This window comes from Lepisosteus oculatus, chromosome 8 (assembly GCF_040954835.1).
Source record: "Lepisosteus oculatus isolate fLepOcu1 chromosome 8, fLepOcu1.hap2, whole genome shotgun sequence".
NCBI classification, from domain to species: Eukaryota; Metazoa; Chordata; class Actinopteri; order Semionotiformes; family Lepisosteidae; genus Lepisosteus; species Lepisosteus oculatus.
In genome coordinates, this window is record NC_090703.1 from 47,824,216 (window position 1) to 47,845,716 (window position 21,501).

General features: G+C 48.3%; 1 protein-coding gene across 1 annotated transcript; it reads left to right on the forward strand.

Moving 5' to 3' along the window:
- The first annotated feature begins 1,607 nt into the window (after window positions 1-1,607).
- On the forward strand, window positions 1,608-10,873 carry LOC102692207 (lysophosphatidic acid receptor 4). The gene is made up of 2 exons (XM_015351804.2): window positions 1,608-2,212; window positions 6,918-10,873. The coding sequence occupies exon 2, from the start codon at window positions 7,085-7,087 to the stop codon at window positions 8,165-8,167; it is 1,083 nt and encodes a 360-aa protein (XP_015207290.2). The 5' UTR covers window positions 1,608-2,212; window positions 6,918-7,084; the 3' UTR covers window positions 8,168-10,873.
- Window positions 10,874-21,501: the final 10,628 nt, after the last annotated feature.

Sequence of the window (21,501 nt, forward strand, 5' to 3'; positions counted from 1 at the left end):
AATATGAGCACGGGGAGCGTGGAGGTGAGGGGAGGAGATCACTGCTTGTGAAACAAATCTGCTCTCGAACGGCTCAGGCCAGCCTTCAAGCCAGCCTGGGGTTTTATTTTTATTTTATTTTTTTTCATTTTCAAAACGCGCACCGGGCAGGAGACGTGAGGGCAGAGGGAGTCTGCAGCGGAGTGAAGGGACATGAGAGAAAACACCAGTTTTGTGTCGGTTTGGAGAAACCCGTCTCCCCTGGGAGAGGGAGGCCAGGAGCTGCAGGAGATGATAATTATAGGCAGCCAGAGGGACGGTGGGGCACAGAGGGGCGCCCAAAGTCAGCTTCTCCCATCAGAAGTCAGCGCCGGAACGGCTCCTCTGCGGCCGGTGCTTGAGGTGTTGGGAATGCAGGATTTCCTGCGGGCTCCAGAGCTACTGTAGGGGAGATGAAACGCTCAGCGCAGCCCAAGGACACCCCCCTCTGTCAGAGCAGCTCTCCCGCGCACTTCACCGAGCCTCACCGAGGGCCGGCCGGCCTCTCCGCAAACACGCCGGGGGGGAGCTTATATTTAGGGACACCGCCGAGACGCAGGAGCTGTAACAGTGCCGTGACGGTCAGGAAGAAAAGGAAGAAGAAGAAGGGTTTCCCCACCCTGACAGAACATGACGAAGTGCTTCAATCTGCTCAGGAGCAGAAGGGTGAACCTTCTTCTGTCTGACCCAGGACAACAGGAAGCACAGCAGCCCCAGCAGAAAGAGAGAGAGAGAGCGGGGGGAGGGAGGGAGGACAGAGAGAGAAAGGGAAGGAGAGACAGCAAGAAGAAACAGGGGAAATGTTTAGTAAATCCTGCTGAGAAGGATCGGTACGGAGGTACTGTATCGTAGAATAAAGGAGTGGCTGAGCAGAACTTTGTTTGGGGCTTTTAATTATGACTGACTTCCTTTCCTTGACGGTGGGATGGAATATTTTATACAGTCAGGTCTACAGCAGGAACTCTTACAGCTGCTGGTAGCGTCCATACTGGGGGCAGGGGTTACAGGGTCTGCCCCCTGAAAGATCAACACCTTCGAGTTCATTTGAAACCTTAAAACTGAGCTTCCAAATCAGGTACTTCATCAGTGGAAATGAAATTCGTCTGTCAGATGCCCCTCTGTATTTTTATATAATGCCGGATTTAAAAGAAATATTAATTTTCATATGTGGCATGCGCAATATGTTTGGGTTTATAAGCAAGACATTTTAAAACATAAACGATGGCGGGTTAATCTAACAATATGTTTTGTGTTTGTGTGCATACTGTACGAGTTTTTTTTTTAATGGTTTGGAATAAAAAAAAACCGCATCCTCTCCTTACAAGTCCTGTGTCATGTAGCAGGTGCTGTCATCTGGCTGTTCGCCTAAATCGACAAAGCTGGAGCGTTTATAGAGAAATGAACAAAAGCCACGATAAAACAATGGCATTTCGTCTGAGGCAGCACCTCTGACATTTCTGGATAAATAACAGAAATTCCGGAGTCACGGGGTAGGTCTAGCCAGGGTGAATAAATACCATTCTGTTGGTCTTAAACGGATTAGGGATTTTTAGTCCATCGTCGTGAACACTCGACACGGTGTTTTGGGGGAGACACTCGGTGTGGCTTGGAGAACGCTACTCAAGAGCGCCCCGATTTCCTCACCATTACCCCCCTAGAGTTAACCAATGACAGGCATATCCTACAGACTGACACCCCCCTCTCCCTCCCCGTTCGGCGCTGGACGTGTTATTGTCCAGTTTCCTGTGCTCAGTCTCCAGTCTCCACAGCGAGCAGCACGACAGCACGCCGTCACACACGGAGACTCACGGCGTCCGTGCAGTGGAGCTCAGCTTTTCCCTTTTTTTCCCACCTCCCCAACTTCCATCTCCGCTCCGTGCCAAAGAAACAAGAGACTCGGACCAGCAGTGCAGCGGGCGATTCGGGGTATTAACATTCGCGTATCCTTGTCAGCTGGAATCTCACGTCTGTTTTCCCCTCTATTTCTCTCCGTGGACGCTACGTCTTGCGCTAACGTGAAAATCAGAATGAACTGAAGCTGATCCTTGTAGCTGATTTTTTTTTTTTTAGAATGGTTTTATTTCCAAATGGGGAACCTTTCCGCGCCTTCATTGTCCGAGTGTGCCGGTTTCTCGCAGCTGACGGCTTAACCCAGAGTGATGGAACCCGGGAGTGACTGAGCGGAACGACGGGGGTGAGTTCAATACAGCTTCGGTCTCTGCTGATCAACGGGAAGGCACGTAAACAGAGCACGATCGCTGTTAACGGAATCGAGGATTGTAGCACGCAGATATGTAACATGTTACAATACAATCAAGTAACATTGGTAATCTCTGCAAGAATAATAATTTAGAATACTTCCCCGATTATTATTATTATTATTATTATTATTATTATTATTATTATAAATAATTGACTACAATCTGTTTTGATTGCATGTACAGTATGTGACATTACTAATGAATCCCAAAGAGACATCCACTGTACTGTATTATAATGTCCCGGTTGCTGTGATCTGAAACTAATTATTTGGACTTTACAACCTGAGATAATTCGTGCAGAAACGGGCACAGCAGAGCAGGGAGAGGGTTTTCGACCGATCGCATGGGAACAATGAACCGGCGGCGCACAGACTGTGACTGCAGCTCCTTGCAGGCGGATATCGGGGTCTCGGGCTGGGCGGTCTCCCCGTGACTGACCCGGGGGCGCGGAGCCTTGTGGAATGAAAGAACAGGACAGCTGGAGTCTGTTTTCGGAGCAGGTTTCACAGAGCTCGGAGCTGCGGCTATAAAACATGTACCTCATGTACAGTAAACCCGTATGTTGGTCCTCCTTGCTACACTCCTTGTAACACTGTCTGAAACACGTGCAAGTGTTACTTAGGACGGGAGAGAAGCCTTTGATCCGTGACACATCCCCCACAGCCATGTTAACTGCTGTGTGCACATGTGTCTGTAATACACTTAACAAGCACCCTTCTGCCCCTACGGCCTCCCTCCTTCGCTCCTTCCTCTCTCTGGCCAGCCCTGCCAGTCCACATTACACTGTGGGTACCAGCCGGCCGTACGCGAATTACAAAGCCGTGCCCCCTCTGCCAGCAACTGTTTGGGGTCCGACCCCCCCAGAGGGCCTCCACATTTTAGCACATCTGGACGCTGGGCAGGAGAGATGTGGGCTGGGGACTGGGGTTTTTTCTGGGACCCTACAGTATGCAGTAATGAACCCACAGAGCCATGCTGCTGGTCTCCCTGGGCCAAAGAGAAGCGCCACATGTGCTGTGCTTAACTACGCTTGAGGGCCCCACTGGTCAGTACGCTGCCGAAGAACAAGACTTTTGAACCAGCTGACAGTGCAGGCAGATCAGGGGGGCTTGATCAAGCGTGTACCAATCAATTAATCATTATTTTGTACAGGACCCTCTTTGAAAGCTAACTAGAACAGTTTTAAGAGCACGCAGAACTTATCCCGGTGGATATTATCTATGAATTGCCGAGCAAAGGCTTCCTCTGGGCTTACATTTTCTTCAGCGCAGGTTACTGCTGCAACTTGAATAAATACAAAAGGAAAGGCCGAGATCTGCAGGTCTATAGGCTCGTATCGGGAAGGCCACAGTGGTGTAGTAGCAGTTGGAAACCCACTCATTGAAAGACTGTGAAGCTCGGACCCCCAACACAGATCACCGCTGTTGCTGGCTGGGACCCCTAGCAAGTGGCTCCTGTTGGTGACAGGGAGCAGCCACTCATAGGAGGAAGTGGGACTGTGGCTTCAGATTTGTTCTTATCACCAATGGCGAGCCTGATTGTACCCCCCCACACACACACACACCCCCTCAGTCCAATCCTGACCCACCTGATGGGATTTACTGTAAATATTTACAGTACCAGGCCTGAACTGTTTTCCTCGCTGGCGCAGGCTGAATCAAGAGTTGCCGCTTAATTAAACCTTCAGCTTTTATTCTGTAAGAAAAGACGAGGAGCCAGTAACAGAACCAATTAAGCTAGGAAACAAAACTCAGAGGGCCATGTGCCTGTCCAGAGACATGGCAGACATGGCGGAGAAGGAAAAACACTTCCTATTCCCATGGCTTATTCACAGATTTATTTGTGTGTGTGCTGGACTGACGGGAAACTGCAGCACTCAGGTCCACAGCCGTCACCCCATTAACAAAGTGGGTCAGCATGAATCCGCATGTCCCGTAGAAGAAACAAAAGCAGGGGTTCAGATCCCTCCAGTCCCTCGCTCTCTCGCCAGCGATGCTTGATGATGCTTGACCGCAGCAGTCGGCCCCTCGTCTGCTCGTTAGCCGCGGGTCTTTCCAGCACCCCTGCGCGCTGGAGCAGTTTTCCACAGCTCTGGAGTGTGAGAGAGACAGACCTCAGGCCCCTCTGGGGCCTTTGAAGTCGCTGTGGGAGGGGGGCCCGTCCCTGCTGTCGGACCCACTCACGTGCGACTGGAGGTGGGAGGTGAGACAGTTACAGTTTGACACTGGGCTCTGATAAGACCTTGAGAGGGAAGACAAGCCAGCTCACAGGCCAGCCAGGGAGCAAGTGGAAAGCTGCCCAATACAGTCAGCATGTTGGAAGTCGCCTTTCGTAAGAGACCATTACAGTAAGCACATTGTGTGAAGCCTGTGGCGCTCAGTAATGGACCAGGAACATTATTCACAGCTGCCTGAATGCGAGTACGCTGTGCCACCCCCTTCCCCCCAAAAAAGCTACCGGGGCAGCTGAGTGTACATTCTGGCATGGCACTGGTGAGTGATAATGGATGTTGAGAACGGATTCTCCTACAGTAAAATAAAGTGTGATCTTTTAATCGTCTGGAAAGAAAGGCTATTAAAAATACTGGTAGAAGCATTGAGTCCTGGAGGATTCGTGGCACATTAAACAAGGTTTCAGGTTGCCAATCTTGTAAATTTTACTAAAAGAAATATTTATTTTTGCTGAAAGAAGAGAGTGGCTTTCCAGTTCCTTTCTTGGTTGTTTGTGATCTGGAACAGTGTTTTTCAGCCTCTTGTGTTGCGTGTTTTTGAGCATCAGATCCATACTGTAGATGTTTTTTTTTAAGTCAAGCCCTGGGGATTGAGCAACAATGGCAGGAGTGCTACTCCATTTACAGCTCTGTGAACGCCTGTAGGTTGTTAGGTGATTAGCTAACTCCAGATGCTTTGGAACAAGACTAAGATCAGTGGGGAGTAACTTTTAACACAGAAATAACATAACTCCTAACAGCGGTTTACAGAACAGGTTTAGAGGGCTGTACTGTTAAAAAAAAATCTCTTCTTCACATGCTCGCACACTCACTCTTTGACTTGCATAAATGAAAATAAAAACACACTCAGAAGTGAAAACATGTGCACAGACCAGTTCGATCCCCACATGCACGCACTGCGCCGAGTGGCCGGTGTGAAAACATTTCAACCAGGGCCAGAGCAGAGGCAGCACAGCTGTTATGTTTAAAGACTAATGTCTGGGGAACACGGCCGGGCTTTTTTTGTTTCGGCACGAAGGGGGAACGGATTAGTTCAAGTCATCTGATCTGGGTGAGGCACCGCAACTTCAAATAATCCCCTAGCCCTTCAGGACAGAGAGGCTGGTGGGAAGGAGGGGGGGCTCAAGACTAGGAGACTGTCTGCTTCCCCTCCACTGAGAGACCTCTACTTCCTGCCCAAACCAGGCCATTCCTTTTGTTATTGCTGTTGTTTGCTAAGTCTTCCCCACTCTCTTGATTGGATGTAATTATTTAATTACTTGGTCATGGTTCACCGCTGTTCTTATCAGTGTCTACTCTCAGCAGCACGTTTAATATAGTCGGAAATAAAAGAGGAGATTGGAGACAGTCCTGTAGCGTCTGTCTTAGTGCATCATCTTTGTGGAAAGTGTTTTTTTCAGTCCTAGTGTATATGTATTTTTCTTTTCCTGGGTTTTGTTTGAAGTGCAGCATAAAAGATGGCCACAGCGCAATTCATACGTTCTGTATAAATACACAGAACAATTCAGGCTCTAATGTGGAGATGGCCCTGACAGTCTGATGGGTTACAGGGTTGTCTGCACTGCAGACTGTGGTCTCAGTCAGCCCTTGGGCAGAGGGCCAGGTTACCAGCTCCGCGTCCACACACTGGCGGTTGCTACAAAGCGGAAATAGAGTGGATTCTGAGAACTCGGCCCAACAAGCACAAGGACCTGCTGCCGAAGGTCGCACTTGACACAGGCACATGTGGCTTCGCAGGGGTACATTATATCCACACCGAGCCAGGACAGAGGCAGGGGCATGAGCAGGAGCTCATCGGCAAGTGCTGGGGAAAAAGGCTTCTTGCAGCTTATTTCACTAGGTATAACAACACCCAAGAAGTAAGCGCACAGAAAGGATTATGGAGTGTTGAGTCATGATTTGGCTGAAGCCGCGTGGCTGAGGGCTGACCTCCTGGCCAGAGGACTAGGAGGCTGGGACCCCCCTGCAGAGAGAGGAGTGACCAAGGGGCCGCTGCAGAGGTGGAGATGGGGTGGAGTTGGGATGCGAAGGAGAGAAGGGGATCACGTACAGTATTTGTGGTGTTTTAGGAGAGGAAATGATGTGAGGAGTGATTGATAATTACTGACTGCCAAGTCTGACTGAAGTTGGTTGTTGTCATCCCTCCCGAGCGTTCGTTACCCCCTCCCATTAATTTAAGAGTCCGCAATGCACGCCGTATTTTGATTTTATTTTGCAAGCTCTCTGAAACCAGCTGCTTCCGGCATGAAATGAGAAAATCGATGGGAGAAACATTATTGCAAAAACTGAAAGGCTGACCTATGTAACATCCGGCAGGCGGGTGGAGTGTTGCAAACTCTCGGTGGTTTCTGAGAGCAGCCCGTGCTGACGTGCTGACCTCAGCCCTGCTTCTTCCCTGTGCTCCGCAGGATACAGACGGGACTCGGGCCCCGCGGGACTTCACGGGAGAGAAACGGGCTGCCTGCGCGCTCCTGGTCCAGAAGGGGGTCCTCGCTGCTCGGGGCTGCACACACGATGGGCTGGAGGAGGAGGGTCCCCGTGCTGCCTTGCTGACCACCTTACTGACCCCCCTGTGATGGCCAGCCTTGGCCTGAACGAGAGCGGAGGCGAACGGCCGGAAGACTGCGCCATCGACGACTCCTTCAAGTACAACCTGTACGGCGCCGTGTACAGCGTGGTGTTTGTCCTGGGCCTGATCACCAACTGCGCCTCGCTCTTCGTCTTCTGCTTCCGGATGAAGCTGCGCAACGAGACGACGCTCTTCATGACCAACCTGGCCGTGTCCGACCTCCTCTTCGTCTTCACTCTGCCCTTCAAGATCTTCTACAACCTCAACCGCCACTGGCCCTTCGGCGACGGGCTGTGCAAAGTCTCCGGCACGGCGTTCCTCACCAACATCTACGGCAGCATGCTGTTCCTCACCTGCATCAGCGTGGACCGCTTCCTGGCCATCGTCTACCCGTTCCGCTCGCGGGCCGTCAGGACCCGGCGCAACGCGGGGATCATGTGCGCGGGGGTGTGGCTGCTGGTCCTGGGGGGCGGGATCTCCGTCTCCTTCTTCTCCACCACCAACGTGTCGAACTCCAGCACCACCTGCTTCGAAGGCTTCTCCAAGAAAACCTGGAGGACCTACCTGTCCAAGATCACCATCTTCATCGAGCTGGTGGGCTTCCTCATCCCCCTGCTGCTCAACCTGGGCTGCTCCTCCATGGTCCTGCGGACTCTGCGCAAGCCGGCCACTCTCTGCCAGATCGGCACCAACAAGGAGCGGGTGCTGAGGATGATCGTGGTGCACGTGGCCATTTTCGTGGTCTGCTTCGTGCCCTACAACTCGGTCCTCTTCCTTTACGCCATGGTGCGGTCCCAGGCGCTGGCCAGCTGCTGGCTGGAGCGCTTCGCCCGCACCTTGTACCCCATCACCCTCTGCATCGCCACGCTGAACTGCTGCTTCGACCCCTTCGTCTACTACTTCACCTCCGAGTCCTTCCAGAAGTCCCTGAGCACGGGGAAGACGCCGGCGAAAAACGACGGCACGCTTAAGAGTGAGCAGCCCCTGTCCACCAAGGGCAGCCCCCCCAGCACCACGAAGGGGGGGAGCGGGGACGAGCACAGGACAGCCAGCAACGGCAGGGAGCTCCTGTCCGAATCCCAGTTCTGACTGAGGTCGCCTGGAGGAGGTGGCTGGGCAGGGCAAGGGGGTACAGCTGTGTTGCTGGGAATCTGATTAAGGTTTCACATCCAGCAATTTTTTTTTTCCCTGCTGGAATGCACCACACAAAAAAATTGCCTTTTGATACTGCCTTTGGGAATCTGTAGCCGAGTGGTCTGTAGCACAAGCAGAGTCCAGGTCGTGTCCACAGGGTTTGGTTCCTGTCAGGAAGCTGAAGGTGTTGGTGGAATGATTGCTCTAGTGGAACCATCAGAGGTCCTGGTTGTTTTTGCACTGGTGTATTTTTTATGTTTACCCAAACGACATGTTCTTTCCACAAATGGCATCTTTCTAAAAGCCTCGGAAGAAGTCAAAACTTCTGTGGGATCTTTCAGAGATTTTGTTTGACAATATGTGAAACTTGGCTTGATTAACTTCCAGGGAGTCTTCATTGGAGAAAGGGAAGGTATTCCATCAAGCAAACGGAGTCTCTCAGGAGCCTTTTGAGACCAAAATATTCAATACAATTTGTGAATAAACGCTGCAAAATCAGAAATCTTCCAGATGCCATACATTTCTTTGTAGGTGTTTGCCAAACGGTGAGAACACGTTTCTCTGCCACTGGATGAATAAATTATGGAATAGAGTGAACTGCATATCTGTGCTCATGCTCTATATCTGCTGTTGCACTGTTCTCCAAACACACTGCCCTACTGTGTACTGTAAATAAGCCTTTAGATAGACGTTCTTATCAAAAATGCACAAATCAACAGTCTCATCAAGTTCACATGCATCACCCCAGCAGCTCCACTGAAAAACACAGGATGTCTGAAGACTCCTGCAGGGCAGATATTGTCTCCACCTCTGAAAATCTTTCCACACTTTGATTCACAATAGACAATGTAAAACAGATGCGTTTATGAGGTTTGTGTGAACTGGGAAAGAAACGACAGCCCTGTGAGCAAATGAGGCAGCAAGAAAAGACTTCAGACTGCAAACATTCGCAAACACAACAGTGTTGTATTGTCTGCATAGAGCACTCACGCTGCAAGGAGCATACAGCATAATAAAGGCCAATGCAGTATTATTTTCAAAATATTCATAGTGTACTATACTTTTTTGTTTGATTGCATAATTTTCCTTTAAGTGCCACAGGATTGTGACTTTGACATCTGTTAAACTTCACGTCTGCACATTCCTTATTTTGCAGTTGTCCATACAGGAAGGTGGATATTTTAACCTTAAACTACAACACGCCCTTGCATGCAGCCTGGAATTACAAGGTGTTATCCCTGGTCATCCACTGTACTGGTGGTGGAGACTCATTTTCCGAACATCTGGAGTGGAGCTGCAGCTCCTGAGAGAAAAGGGGAAATGGATTTAAGAAATAAAGTAAACAGGAATATGGGGAGATCTGAAACTGCACTGGAAAAACTCAATAAAACAGTGGTCATACTTGAAGTACAGTTCAAGGTTTTTTTAGTCACAGGTTCTACGAGGAGCTGAATTCAGTCCACACTGACTTTGTAAATTACTCTGAGAACAAACAAACTGTACAGTACAAACTGGCAAAGAGCATCCAGTTATATTTACTGAGAAATAGTGGATTATTTCAAGTACTTTACACATTTATACAATGTCTGGGCATTTAATTGTGACAGGTGTTCATTGATAAGTTTTATATAAATTATTCTTCTTGTACAGAGAGGATAAAACATTTCTGATATTGGTTTACTAGAAGACCTTGGATGTCTTTAAAAGCTCTCATCTGTCCTCCGAACATTTTCACCAAGTACTGGATAATGATAGTAGTGCTTCTTCCATGATATAGCAGAGTGAAACTTCGCCGACTAAATCTTTAACAAGGTTAGCAGCAAAGGCTTGTGTTTCTGTGGAGACAGAGATTGTGGTGGTGTGGGGGAGACGAGATAGATGTCTAGCCTTCTGTTTGAACCCCATGACGCCAGCTTAGCAGGGGCTGGCCAAGGGCCTGTACCCCCAAACCCTCCAACACACTCTACTGACAGGGACATTAACCCTCCCTGCCCACACCCCTGTTAAAAATACTTTCTGAGACACCATCTGGTCTCTGAAAACAATAAGACATTGTGGTTGCCCCAGATTAATATGCCATAAAAATTATCTGCATTTTTTCCAGTGAACCTTTGGTCATTAAACCACAAGCTGTGGAATGTAAGATTCTGAAACAAAAGACACAGGTTTTCTGGGGGATGTTGCTTTCCCTGCGTGTTGATAACCACCCCTGGCAGACTTGCTCACTCTCACCTGTTTAAAGACAATTCAGATTCCGGCACAGAATCTCAGCTCGGAAACATACCCGCCAAAAAGTTGTAACACACTTCCTCAAACCATGATTAAAAACAAAACAAAACTGTCTTACAACGGATATAATCATTGGCAGATAGCAGAGGGGAACTTCCCTGTCCCTGGTCCCTGTAATCACACAGAAGCCCGACAGCAACACGTTTGTGTGAGGAGATTCAGTGTTGTACTGGCTGTAAAATGCTCAAAGGTTTGAGTCACTGTGTGTGCAGATTTAACTGTGGAGGGACACGCAGGCTTCCTAGAAAAAAAAAAACACGAGCACTTTTTTGTGGCGTTCTAGGTCATAGTAGAGGGCTGTTTTGCTGACTCACACTAACCACTTGTTTGGAAAGAGAGGTAATTAAAAAATAACATGTCCTAGAAAAACAAGTGTGTTTATTCGGCGCTATTAAGCAGAGCTTGTGTGTGTGTGTAGTCTGTACAGTGCTGTTTCCCCAGTCGGCGTTGGGCTCTGCAGACTCATGGCCTTACACTAACCTGAAGTGGGGGACATGTGGGCCTGAAGGAGTGGTAAAAAGCCCATTGGAAAGTAACCTGCTGAATTAACGCTAAGTGGGAAGAACACCCACGTGCGCCATGGACTGGGGTTAGGGCTACATTGTCAATACAAGTTTTGAATTAACAATATAATCTGTTTTTATGCATTATATTGTGGTGGGCTTTCGGGACTGAAGTACTTCCTCATGTCACCAGGAAGTAAACAAATGTAAATGTGCCCCCTTGTCCTAATTTCACTGAATGTCTGCTCTCAGGACTGAGTACTTCCTGTTGTCACCAGGAAGTAAATCGATGTAAGTGCTTCCCCTAGTCCTGATTCGCCTTACAGCGCACTCATCAATAAGGCCTGTGGAGCAATGATCCCAATTCACCCACGGCAACTGTTTTTCACCCGATCGTGATTACTGAACTCAGACGGGCGTGAATTTCACAGCCATTTCATGTTTCACAGCCACTTTCTTCAGAGACCAGACACAGGAAGTGACAGGACTTAGAGCCCCCATTTCCATCACTGACGTTTGTCACAGTGAGGGCTCCCTGTGGCAATGAAATGAAAGTGTACAAGAGATGTTTATCAAAACTCTTTTTTTTTGTTAACCCAAAGGGTGGATGGGAACACCCTTCGAAAGTGCTAAAGCACCACTAACAGTAACGAACAACTTAGGTGGGCTTCAAAGTCCTTATATGCATTTTTCTGCCCTAAATTAGGGAGTGCATGCTTATGTAAGGCACAGGAAGAATCCTTCCTTGTTAAGAGAAGAAGCCCCTGCAGTCCCCCTCCAAGGTCTCATTATGATTGACGCAATGAGCCATTGTCGTGCCCTGAATAAGCCGTATTTAACTTGCTAATCACGTCCAGGAGGGGCAAACTGCTTTATTTCTTGAAGATACGTTGTTATGGGGTTTTTCTGGCACGTAACACTCATTAGATTAGCTGGTGGATTTTGGACTAGCGTCTCTAAGTTGCTAAGTTGCCAAAACGGGGAGTTAAGTGTTTTCTGTTGGCAGGCGAACAGCTCGGCCCAGACGGTTCTCTGTACAGGCTGGACAAGGGGCTGTTTCAGCAGGATTTGCAGTTTAACTCGGGAGTGTCGCCTTTGCGCTCTCTCTGTCCCTCTCCAAAATCAGTTCCTAACCCTCCATCTCTTTTGATTCTCGCAAGTAGCATTTCCTGGGGTAACTATTCTCTCTGTGCCGGAATACAACCGCAGTTTCAGAGAACTTTCTGGAAGGTGATCGATAGCGATTTCTACTAGCGAAATGTGCCAGAACTGACAATGAACGAGCACATTTTTTCATCCCCATGTTGACACTACAGAAATCGGTACAACCGGAAATACTTCAAAGAAATTCTTTGTGTTGAACAAACGCTAACTTATTCACAACAGTGTGACCCTGTTGTTGCCACGTAGGGTAAAATGAAAGCAGAATGAGTAAGGAAATGGACAAACCTAACTAACTACACATTTGAATTAAAGAGGCTCAGCTTAATTACAGTAGGTGAGTCACATGCGGTCAAGACTTTGGATTCTAGACTAAGGAGTTTGCAGCCCCAGGACGTGATCCCTTAGCTGTGGTGATCAGTCAAAAATATTGGATGCTTTATAATTAGTCCTTTTTTTCTTGTTAAGTGGAGACTTCAAACACCGGGGCCTGTCTCTGTTTGGAGCCAGGCTGAAACGTGTGTGCAGACTTCAGGCAGGTATCAGCGAGGCTGGGATGTCTGTGCCTTGATTGCAGTCCTCCTGCGTTCCTCCTGACCTCTTGCACTGCATGCCCTGCCCCCGGCACTGCATGGCACTTCAGACCCATCGGTGCAGAGGGCAGTGCAGCTCCTGCCCTCGCCGCCAGCCCCCTGTCCTGCAGATGCGATCGCTGACAGGTCCCCCTGTATTCCGTAATCCAATAGCTTGTGTGTGTGTCTTAACATGCACCCCATTGCTCACGGGTTTGAGTGACAGAGGCATCTGGCCAGATCGCTCCTGGAGCTGGTGCTGTGTGGCTCTGAGAGACTGGAGCAGCACTGGCGCTGTTACCAAATCCCTCCTTCTCCATCCCTGCCCAGCTGGGATAATCCAGCAGAGCGGGAGCTCAGGAAGGTGAGTGGGGGCATGGGTGAGTGGAGAGGCCTCATTGAGCTATGAGGGGTGGAAACATGAGGTTAACACAGCAGCTGCCATCACTAAAGAGTAAGAGACGGTTCATAAGCACTCCCGCAGAACCTTCTGCTGTAAAATTCCTCAGCCTGCTGTTTCCTGTGAGCGCATACACTTGTGCTCATGATTGGTGTTTATCCCCGTTAGGGAGAAGTGCAGCTGTAGCCAAACTTTTGTATTGGAAGAGAACGTAGGAGCACAACATGTTGATCTCAGACTTGGCCTGGCAGGAAAGGCAAGTGAGGGAAAGAGGTTGGGGAGAAGGGAGAAAGGCGTTTCTGGACTCGGTGACAATCCAGATCCTCAGGGTCTTCTTGGCTGAAGCGTTCCTAACGGGGCCTGTCGGCCTCAGCACGATTCTCAGAACTCTTTCCAACGAGACACGTCTCTCGCGAGGGAGGAAGAACGCACAGGAAGCAGTTCACGGGGCAAATACTAGTCAAAGCACGAGCGTCCCTTGCTACAGCAGTGTCCCATGTGTGAAACCTGAAGTCTGAAGGATGCAAGGATGCTGATCTGCATCTGACAGAGGAATAGATATCCGAGTGTTTTTAAATGAAGAGGGGGGTGTCAGCACTGTGCTCATGAAAGTCGCGGACCCTTGATTGAGGCGCTGGAGACACAATTACAGTTACATTTGTTAATAATGCATAGACCCTGAACACTCCAGCTTGCTGTTAGCCGGCTGTGGATTTTGCAGTCCATGAAAGGGGTGCTTGTTCTGGCTTGTGTGCAGCTACCCTCCCTGCTGTGGCGTGAGACGAGCAGGGGAAGATAACCCATTACTCACAGGCCAGACCTCCGTCCTGACCTCGGGCTTTCATGTTGATCACAAGAATCGGGAGGTTTGCGGCCGGGCGTCAGCAGCGCCGGCAGCGTGATCACAAGAGAGGAGCCCACAAGCGTGTGTCCGCCTCACGGCTCCCTGAGAAAGAACACTCCGCGACGATCCCGGGGATTCTGCACTCCGTCAGCTGACATCAGCCCTGGCCAGGACCCGCAGGAGCCTTGTGTCCAAGTCTTCCCAGAATCCCGATCCGCCCAGCAACACATCATTCCTTCCAGTGCCTTCGCTGCTTTCCAGTGCGTTTAAAGCTCTCACGTGTCCGAGGACCTAAACGGGCTCTTGAGGATGCTCGTGGTGCACTAGCAGTTTAGGAGGAAAAAAACAATTCTAGATGACAGGATTTGGAGACACACGGAGAGAAGGGAGAGTTATCACATCACCTTCAGTTCACTTGCCGATGAATGTCCAAACGATCCCTGCTTGCAAGAAACAAACGTATTGCACAATCAAATGGATTTCCGCTATCGACTGTACTGTGGGATTCTCTGCTGTCTGCTGATTCCTCGGCCAGACCAAAGGGAGTATATTACAACAGTGTAATTCAATTAAAGATCTCAAAGGCTCAAGACAGCAGCTGTTGTTTCCCTACATGTGACCCCTGGGTGAGATCAAGACTATTTGACCAAGGTCCCAGGGGCTCTTGGGTACTGGGTAAACAGTGGGTCAGATGAAGATGCATGGCCTGCCGCCTCTGAGAGCGAAGCTCACATTTCTACCACAACATGAGCCTTGATCTAGAATCACGCACTGCCCTGTTTTTCCCTTCTGGCCCATCTCCATATGTTTTTGTTTTTCTTTTCATGAGCTGGTCCTTATTTAACAACCACTCGAGCAACACAAAGGAGAAAACATGTGCACCGTTACGTAAACGCGAACAAAACTTTAACAAGCAAATAAATGAATCACAACAAATTGTGCAATCTCTCACTGAAGAAACTCTGTTTTAGATCAAGTTCCTGCTGATGTACTCCACACATTCATAACATTCCTTTGCTTCCTAGAATTCCTGAATTTTCTGCTTCTTCTGTTTATTGCAGCCTAGATAGCATTGCCCGGGAACAGCGATTAATGATCAGTTCTGGAGGATCAGCGCTGTTTTGCAGGAGTAAGATTTCAGACTGCTGGAAGGACAGGACATACTCGCCCTCTAGTGCTCGAAAGTGAACGCCTATTAGTAAAGAGAAATGGCCAGCAGGGGGCTTTTTCTCCTTTTCCTGTCGAAACTTTCACAGGAGTGCAGAAAGCCGTTTATTCCCGGTAATGGCCACAACTACTCCGAGTCTATCAAGACTCTTAGCGTGCAAGGGAAAACTACGCTCTGGGTTCAATTCCAGACTTTGGGTGCTGTCTGTGTGGAGTTTGTATGTTCTCCCTGTATTTGCATGAGTTTCTCCCAGATGCTCCAGAGACATACTAGTTGGCTTTTGGGGAAACTGACCCTGGAGCAAACGTGTGCGTTCTGTGATAGACTGGCATCTCATCCAGGGTGTGCCTTGCTTTGCACCTGTTGCTTGTTGGGATAGGCTGCATGTCCCCTGTGACCCTGTATTGGAAGAAGTGGTTAGAAAATGGGTGGATGGAACTACACCCAGCAAACTGGAATGGTCTGAAAACCAGTCTATTACACCCAAAACACACAAAAACAATTCAAATCTAATTGCTACACTGGGATGGATAAAGTAAAATGAATTGAACTGAACTGAATTAGAGAAACCGATTGACCTAGCCAGTGTCTCTGGAAGGAGGGAGAAACAAACACCAACAGAAAAACAACATGGAGGTGCAGAGAACATGCAGGCTCCACACAGAAGTCCAGATTGGAACCAAGACCCAAGAACTGTGAGGCAGTACCTGGGCTGCACTCCTAATACAACATTCAGATTAGAATTATCATCAAGTCATGGAAATTTATATTATACTCACTTTGCTACAGAGAGCTGTTTTACAAATCACCATGTACAGTATTTTAGTTAACCTGAAGACTGCTCTTTCTTATGCACCACAAAACTGTAAGAACAGCTCCAAACAAGAGGAGGCCATTCAGACCATATAGCTCAACTGGTTGTTAGTAACTAATTAACCAAGGATCTCATACAGTATGTAAATGAATATGTAAATATGCAAATGAATTATGGGGTTCATTCCTTCAATTACATTGATATGCACATATGCAGAGAGCACAGGAGAATGGATGTTGCACTTCGGATGAAGGGCATGGGTCATGATGTTAAAATTGAGGCCCTGTGTGTGTGTGTCACAGATCAAGATCAGCCTCCTCCTCCCCTTCCCACGCAGATCACAGAGTGCTGGTAACCAGACCAGCCTGCTTCTGGCCCGCACTCTCTCAGCACTGAAACTGGGGCGAGACTCCACTCTGCTCTCTCACCCACTAGAGCTGCCTCTTGCACCGAGATGCCTGTGAGAAGCCGCTGTGCTTGCTTTATCTGCTTGCTGGATGTAAGTTTTGGCGAGAAAAAACACCCACAAACCGTGCAGTCTTCAAGATCAAACTGTGCAGCCTTGTGAAAATCCGTCAGAAGGTCTTCGGTGCCGATCTTCCAGCCCTCTCCTCCATCTATCATACACATGTTTTGCATAAAGCAAACCCCATCTGTGACGATCCTTCACACCCCTTGTTTAATAATTTCCAGTGACTCCCATCAGAACCCAACAGATTTAAGTTCTCGTCCTGTAAGCCACCTGTAGCTAAATCGTTACTGAGAACTTGACTTTCTATGCAAATATGTATATTTATGTTCCTGTCGTGTTATTTTTTCTCCCATCCATCTGTACAGTAACACTGCGGCTGCCCCACCCATCCTCTCTCACTCCCGCAGACAAACGAAGGGAAGGCAATACTGCAGAAACCTGCTGTGCTCTTACTGTGAACCGCAGGGCTGTCTGAGCACAGGTCGCTCGTTCATTGGAACTGCTGTGCCCTGTGTATAATAATAATGTATAATGTTTATTTATTAGCCCTGTACAATTTCTTGCATTAGGAATTCATCTTTTCGCATACCCCAACTTTTCTCCATGGAGACACAGACACACAGACAGGAAGAGAAGCTTGGGGTCAGAGCGCAGGGTCAGCCATTGTACGGCGCCCCTGGAGCAGTTAGGGTTAAGGGCCTTGCTCAGGGGCCCAACGGAGTAGGATTCCTCTGCCGGCCGCGGGATTTGAACCGGCAACCTTCCAGTCACAGGCGCAGATCCTGAGCCACAGAGCCACCGCTCCGCCCCTGGCAGCAGGTGTGATGCTGCTGCGCCCAGGCAGTGCCGCCACATGCCCGCTCCGCCCTCTGGCACCAGCAGTGTGAGTACAGTATCGGCTGGGGCACGGCATGGCAGGGCCAGCACCCTTACCACCAGAGCTTTGACACGTCTTCCCCACACTGATAAAGCCCACTGAAGACACACCTACATCCTTCTGTGATTACCACACTCACCACCGCTGACGCAGACTGAAGAGATTAGACGGGGGAGGAATTCTGATGTAGGATAAAATGGACATATGTGCGGACATAGTCACAATAATCCCTTACACTTCTATAGTGCTTTTCTGGACACTCCACTCAAAGCGCTTTACAGGCAATGGGGACTCCCCTCCACCACCACCAGTGTGCAAGTCCTCTCCTCACACACCAGCTCTCAGTGGGGAGGAGAGCAGAGTGTTGAGGCCAGTTCAGAGATGGGGATTATTAGGAGGCCATGATTGACACTGGGGTAACACCCCTACTCTTTTCGAGAAATGCCCTAGGATTTTTAATGACCACAGAGAGTCAAAATCTCAGTTTTCTGTCTCATCTGAAGGACGGCGCCTTTTTACAGTATAGTGTCCCCGTCACTATACTGGGGAATTAGGACCCACACAGATTGCAGGGTGAGCGCCCCCTGCTGGCCCCACACACACCTCTTACATGTGTCCATAACAGCATAGAACTGTGCCAACTTAATACGAGCATGCCCATGCCTGTGGTGAGATTATCAAGCCCCTGCATGAATGTGGAGCCAGGCAACCCAATTTCACAAGGCCAAGCTACCAGAGATTACAGGACTGGTTTCTGTTCCATTTCTCGCTCGGTGTTGCATCACATTCATATTCAAAATATTTCTGAACTCATCGCCACAGGACGAGAGGCCTGAGAGGAAGATTTGCTCATCGGACAGACAGGATTTTTTCAGCCCTTTTGTAGAAAGAGGTTTTGAGTTGACACAGCGCTGAAAGGGGGACAGTCTATTGGATCATGCCATACGTCAGTCGCTGTCAGCAAATGCGGAATTGAAGAAGAAATCCCCCCCCCCCCAGACCAGAGCAGGCCTCTGTCTGTCTGCAGCGGTGTTCACTCTGCAAATGAGGTTATCTGTCGCCTGAACCAGCTGCCTGTCATGCAGATGGTCAACCACGAGAGCCCTCACACGCCCATGCTGCGCTCACCAAATTGACCCTCGATGCTAAAGGACGGGGATTTTGAAAAGTGCAATCTTTTATCCACTGGAGTGACAGCACAGCTAATTTACATCTAAATGAGAAGTTTATCCACTGCAGAAGAACAGGATGATGCAGAGCAGACATTCTGAGCTAGCAGCCAAACTACACAGCAGATCAGGTGGAGAAGTGAGAAATCCAGGACTCAGAATAGGATTTAACCTGTGAAGTTAACAAACCTAGTCTTCCCAGCTGTGCCATGTGACCTCTAGTGACTGATTAGGACTGATGTGACATGTAAGAAGGTTAATGTCTAATAAAGAGGATGGCACCTCCTACACCACAGTGTCTTCTGTATTTTTTGAAATTTAAAATATAGAATTACATGCCTTTTCCTTATCAAAATCCATAATTTGCAATTGTAAAAAAAACCTGTGGAACTTCATTAGAGCACAGAAGAAGGGGTAAGGAGTTCCTCTGAAGCAGCTGCTACAGAGACACCTGCCTTGCTCTCTGGGTGTGCCCTACAGCCCAGGTGCACCAGGTGAGCTGGCCCTGCCCTCTCTCTAAGGGGCAGGTGCAGCTCAGTGACCAATACACCACCCTGGCATCACCACAAGCATAAAGACAGGGCTCAGAGGGTTACGATGGGCACTGTGACTGACTGTCCTAGTACCATCGTAGTTCCACGCCCAATCATCACTTCCCTCTGATCTGCTGTTTTACATTTACATGATTTGACAATGCATTGTGGTAGACAAGAAAGAACATTAATCTGACTCTGACTTACATTTCTTTTTAAGGAAAACAACTCATAACTACCACCTCTTCAGTTCTGCCTGTCATGTGTCTTCATTTACAACTCTTATATATATATTACACATGAATTAAATGTACTATTTATTCACATATTGCCCATGTATTGCCTTAAATACCAGGACAAAGCCTTGATTTGACTGAATTGCAAATCTGTGGGCAATTAACTGACAATAATGAAGCCCAAAGTGTAGCCAGCATGGCTAATGGCCCAGATATACAAGTCGAAGGAACCAGCTTTATATTTTGATACAGTGGGAAGGAAGCAGGGGGAAGACTGGATCTTGTCTTTGTCTTTGTCAGCCCGTTCCCCTGAAACCAGTCTGTGGATGAAATGTAACAAAGGAGATCAGCTGTGGAACAATGTGAAGGGCCGCTGTGCTTGACGTAGAGCCAAGTTTGCTGAAGACAGACAGAGCCTGGGGAACAAACTCCTGGGAGGACAGAAGACAAATGTATTCTTCTTCAGACTACACATTTCCATGTACTATATTTCATATTTGTGCAGATCATGCATGGTTATTAATTGAATTCAAAGTTACGCAATACAAGATCTACAGGTTTTTGCATTTTAAGTGCCAATGTGCCAATTGTTGATTGTGTAATTTCCCGTTTCCTGGCCGCCACCTCAATCTTGGCCCCACACGGCTAATTTCAGTTACAGATGTTTTTTTTTATGAAAAACGGTCACAAAACAACCCGTACAACACTTGTGTGTGTGTGTATGCGAGACTGTGTGTGACTGTGTGTATTTGTGCTTGAGTATGCGTGTGAGCGTACATGTGTGCGATATTGTACGCGTCTGTGAGAGTGCATGTGTGTGCACAAGTGATTATTAGCATATGTGTGTGAGATTGAATATGTGTGCAGAACCCTGTCTGTTTGTGTGGAAACCATGTCCGAGCATGCGCATATTAGTATGCATGTATGTGAGATTGCACGTGTGTGGGACCATGTCTGTTAGTGTGTGTTTGCCCATGAAAATGGCCCTCCAGCACTTGCTACATTCGGAGAAACAGGTAATAAAATCTGACCTTGATACCTGTGGCCTCACAAGCATCTGGGTGCTGGGAATAGGCGTAGCTCTCTCTGATTGTTTGCATAACTCCTGTATTTTTATCCACAGAGACTTGAACAGGAATAACACCTCCAGCCATGGTGTGTCTGATTGAGGGAAGTGACACGCCACCAGAATGGGAAGTTGTTGACTGTACTATCTAATCCACTGTTGGCTACAGACAACTAACTCATAGTGCTGGTGCATTCAGAACTGTTGCTCACCACAGGAGATAAGGATCACATTCATTTCCAGCCACCACAACACAGCTATTGTAGCTGGTCCTCTCTTGCAAGGGCCCTGGCACAGAAGACAAGAAAGGTAGGCGATGTGTCTGCAGAGCGCTGTGAATGCTGCCCTGCAGGTCTGTCTGCAGTGTGGCAGTCTGGTGAAGTTTTCGTGTGATATTGACCGCATAGCTGTTGTCTGTCTGCCACCACTAGGAAACACTGCGTGGGTTCAGTTAGAATTGTTATTTGTTTACAAAACAAGAAAGAGAGTTTCGTCTGAGCTTAGTCTGAGACATCTGCCTTTGTGTTCTTATGCTTCTGAACGCCTGGAATAATATCACCAAACACAAAAACGGAGGTGCTGTGGGTCCTGCTGTCTTTTTTAAATCAGGCAATACTGTCTCTTTCTTTTTTATCTCTGAAGAAAAAGAAAACCTAAGTCAAATCTTTCCATGGCAAAATGCTATCAGTTCAGCTACACACATGTCCTTGCATTAAACCCCACAAGTTAAATTTGGAGTTCCAATAACTTTTCGTTGTTGAGCATGTATTTGTTGCGCTTGATGCAGAGGTGCTGCTGCAGACTCAGAAACCTAGGGATTCCCCCAGATTAGCTGCTCCTGCTCACAATCTCTTAGGCTGACCAGAGCCTGGTTCATGCACTCACGCTTGCTCTTAGGACCCCAGGCGTAAATCTCTGTGCTGCACTGCGGGAACAGAGGGAATTTCTGGAGAGAGCAGCAGCCTCATACTCGGAGCAGGAGGATAAATCAGAAAAGTAGACGATGGGATTGCAGGCACAGGAATGCCAGAGGCTCAGAAATGGTCTGGGGACTGTACAGACAAGGGGTGAAATACTGCTATTAGGACTCAGCTTTACATGAAAAAAGGAGGGCTATGAAAATGAAAATGAATTTCAGCGCTGGTCTGGTTAACTCAGTTTTAACAACTGACAAAACGGGTTTGG

Bases quoted from the DNA above. Each gene is read 5' to 3' on its own strand.
- LOC102692207 (XM_015351804.2), top strand. From the start codon at position 7,085: ATGGCCAGCCTTGGCCTGAACGAGAGCGGAGGCGAACGGCCGGAAGAC.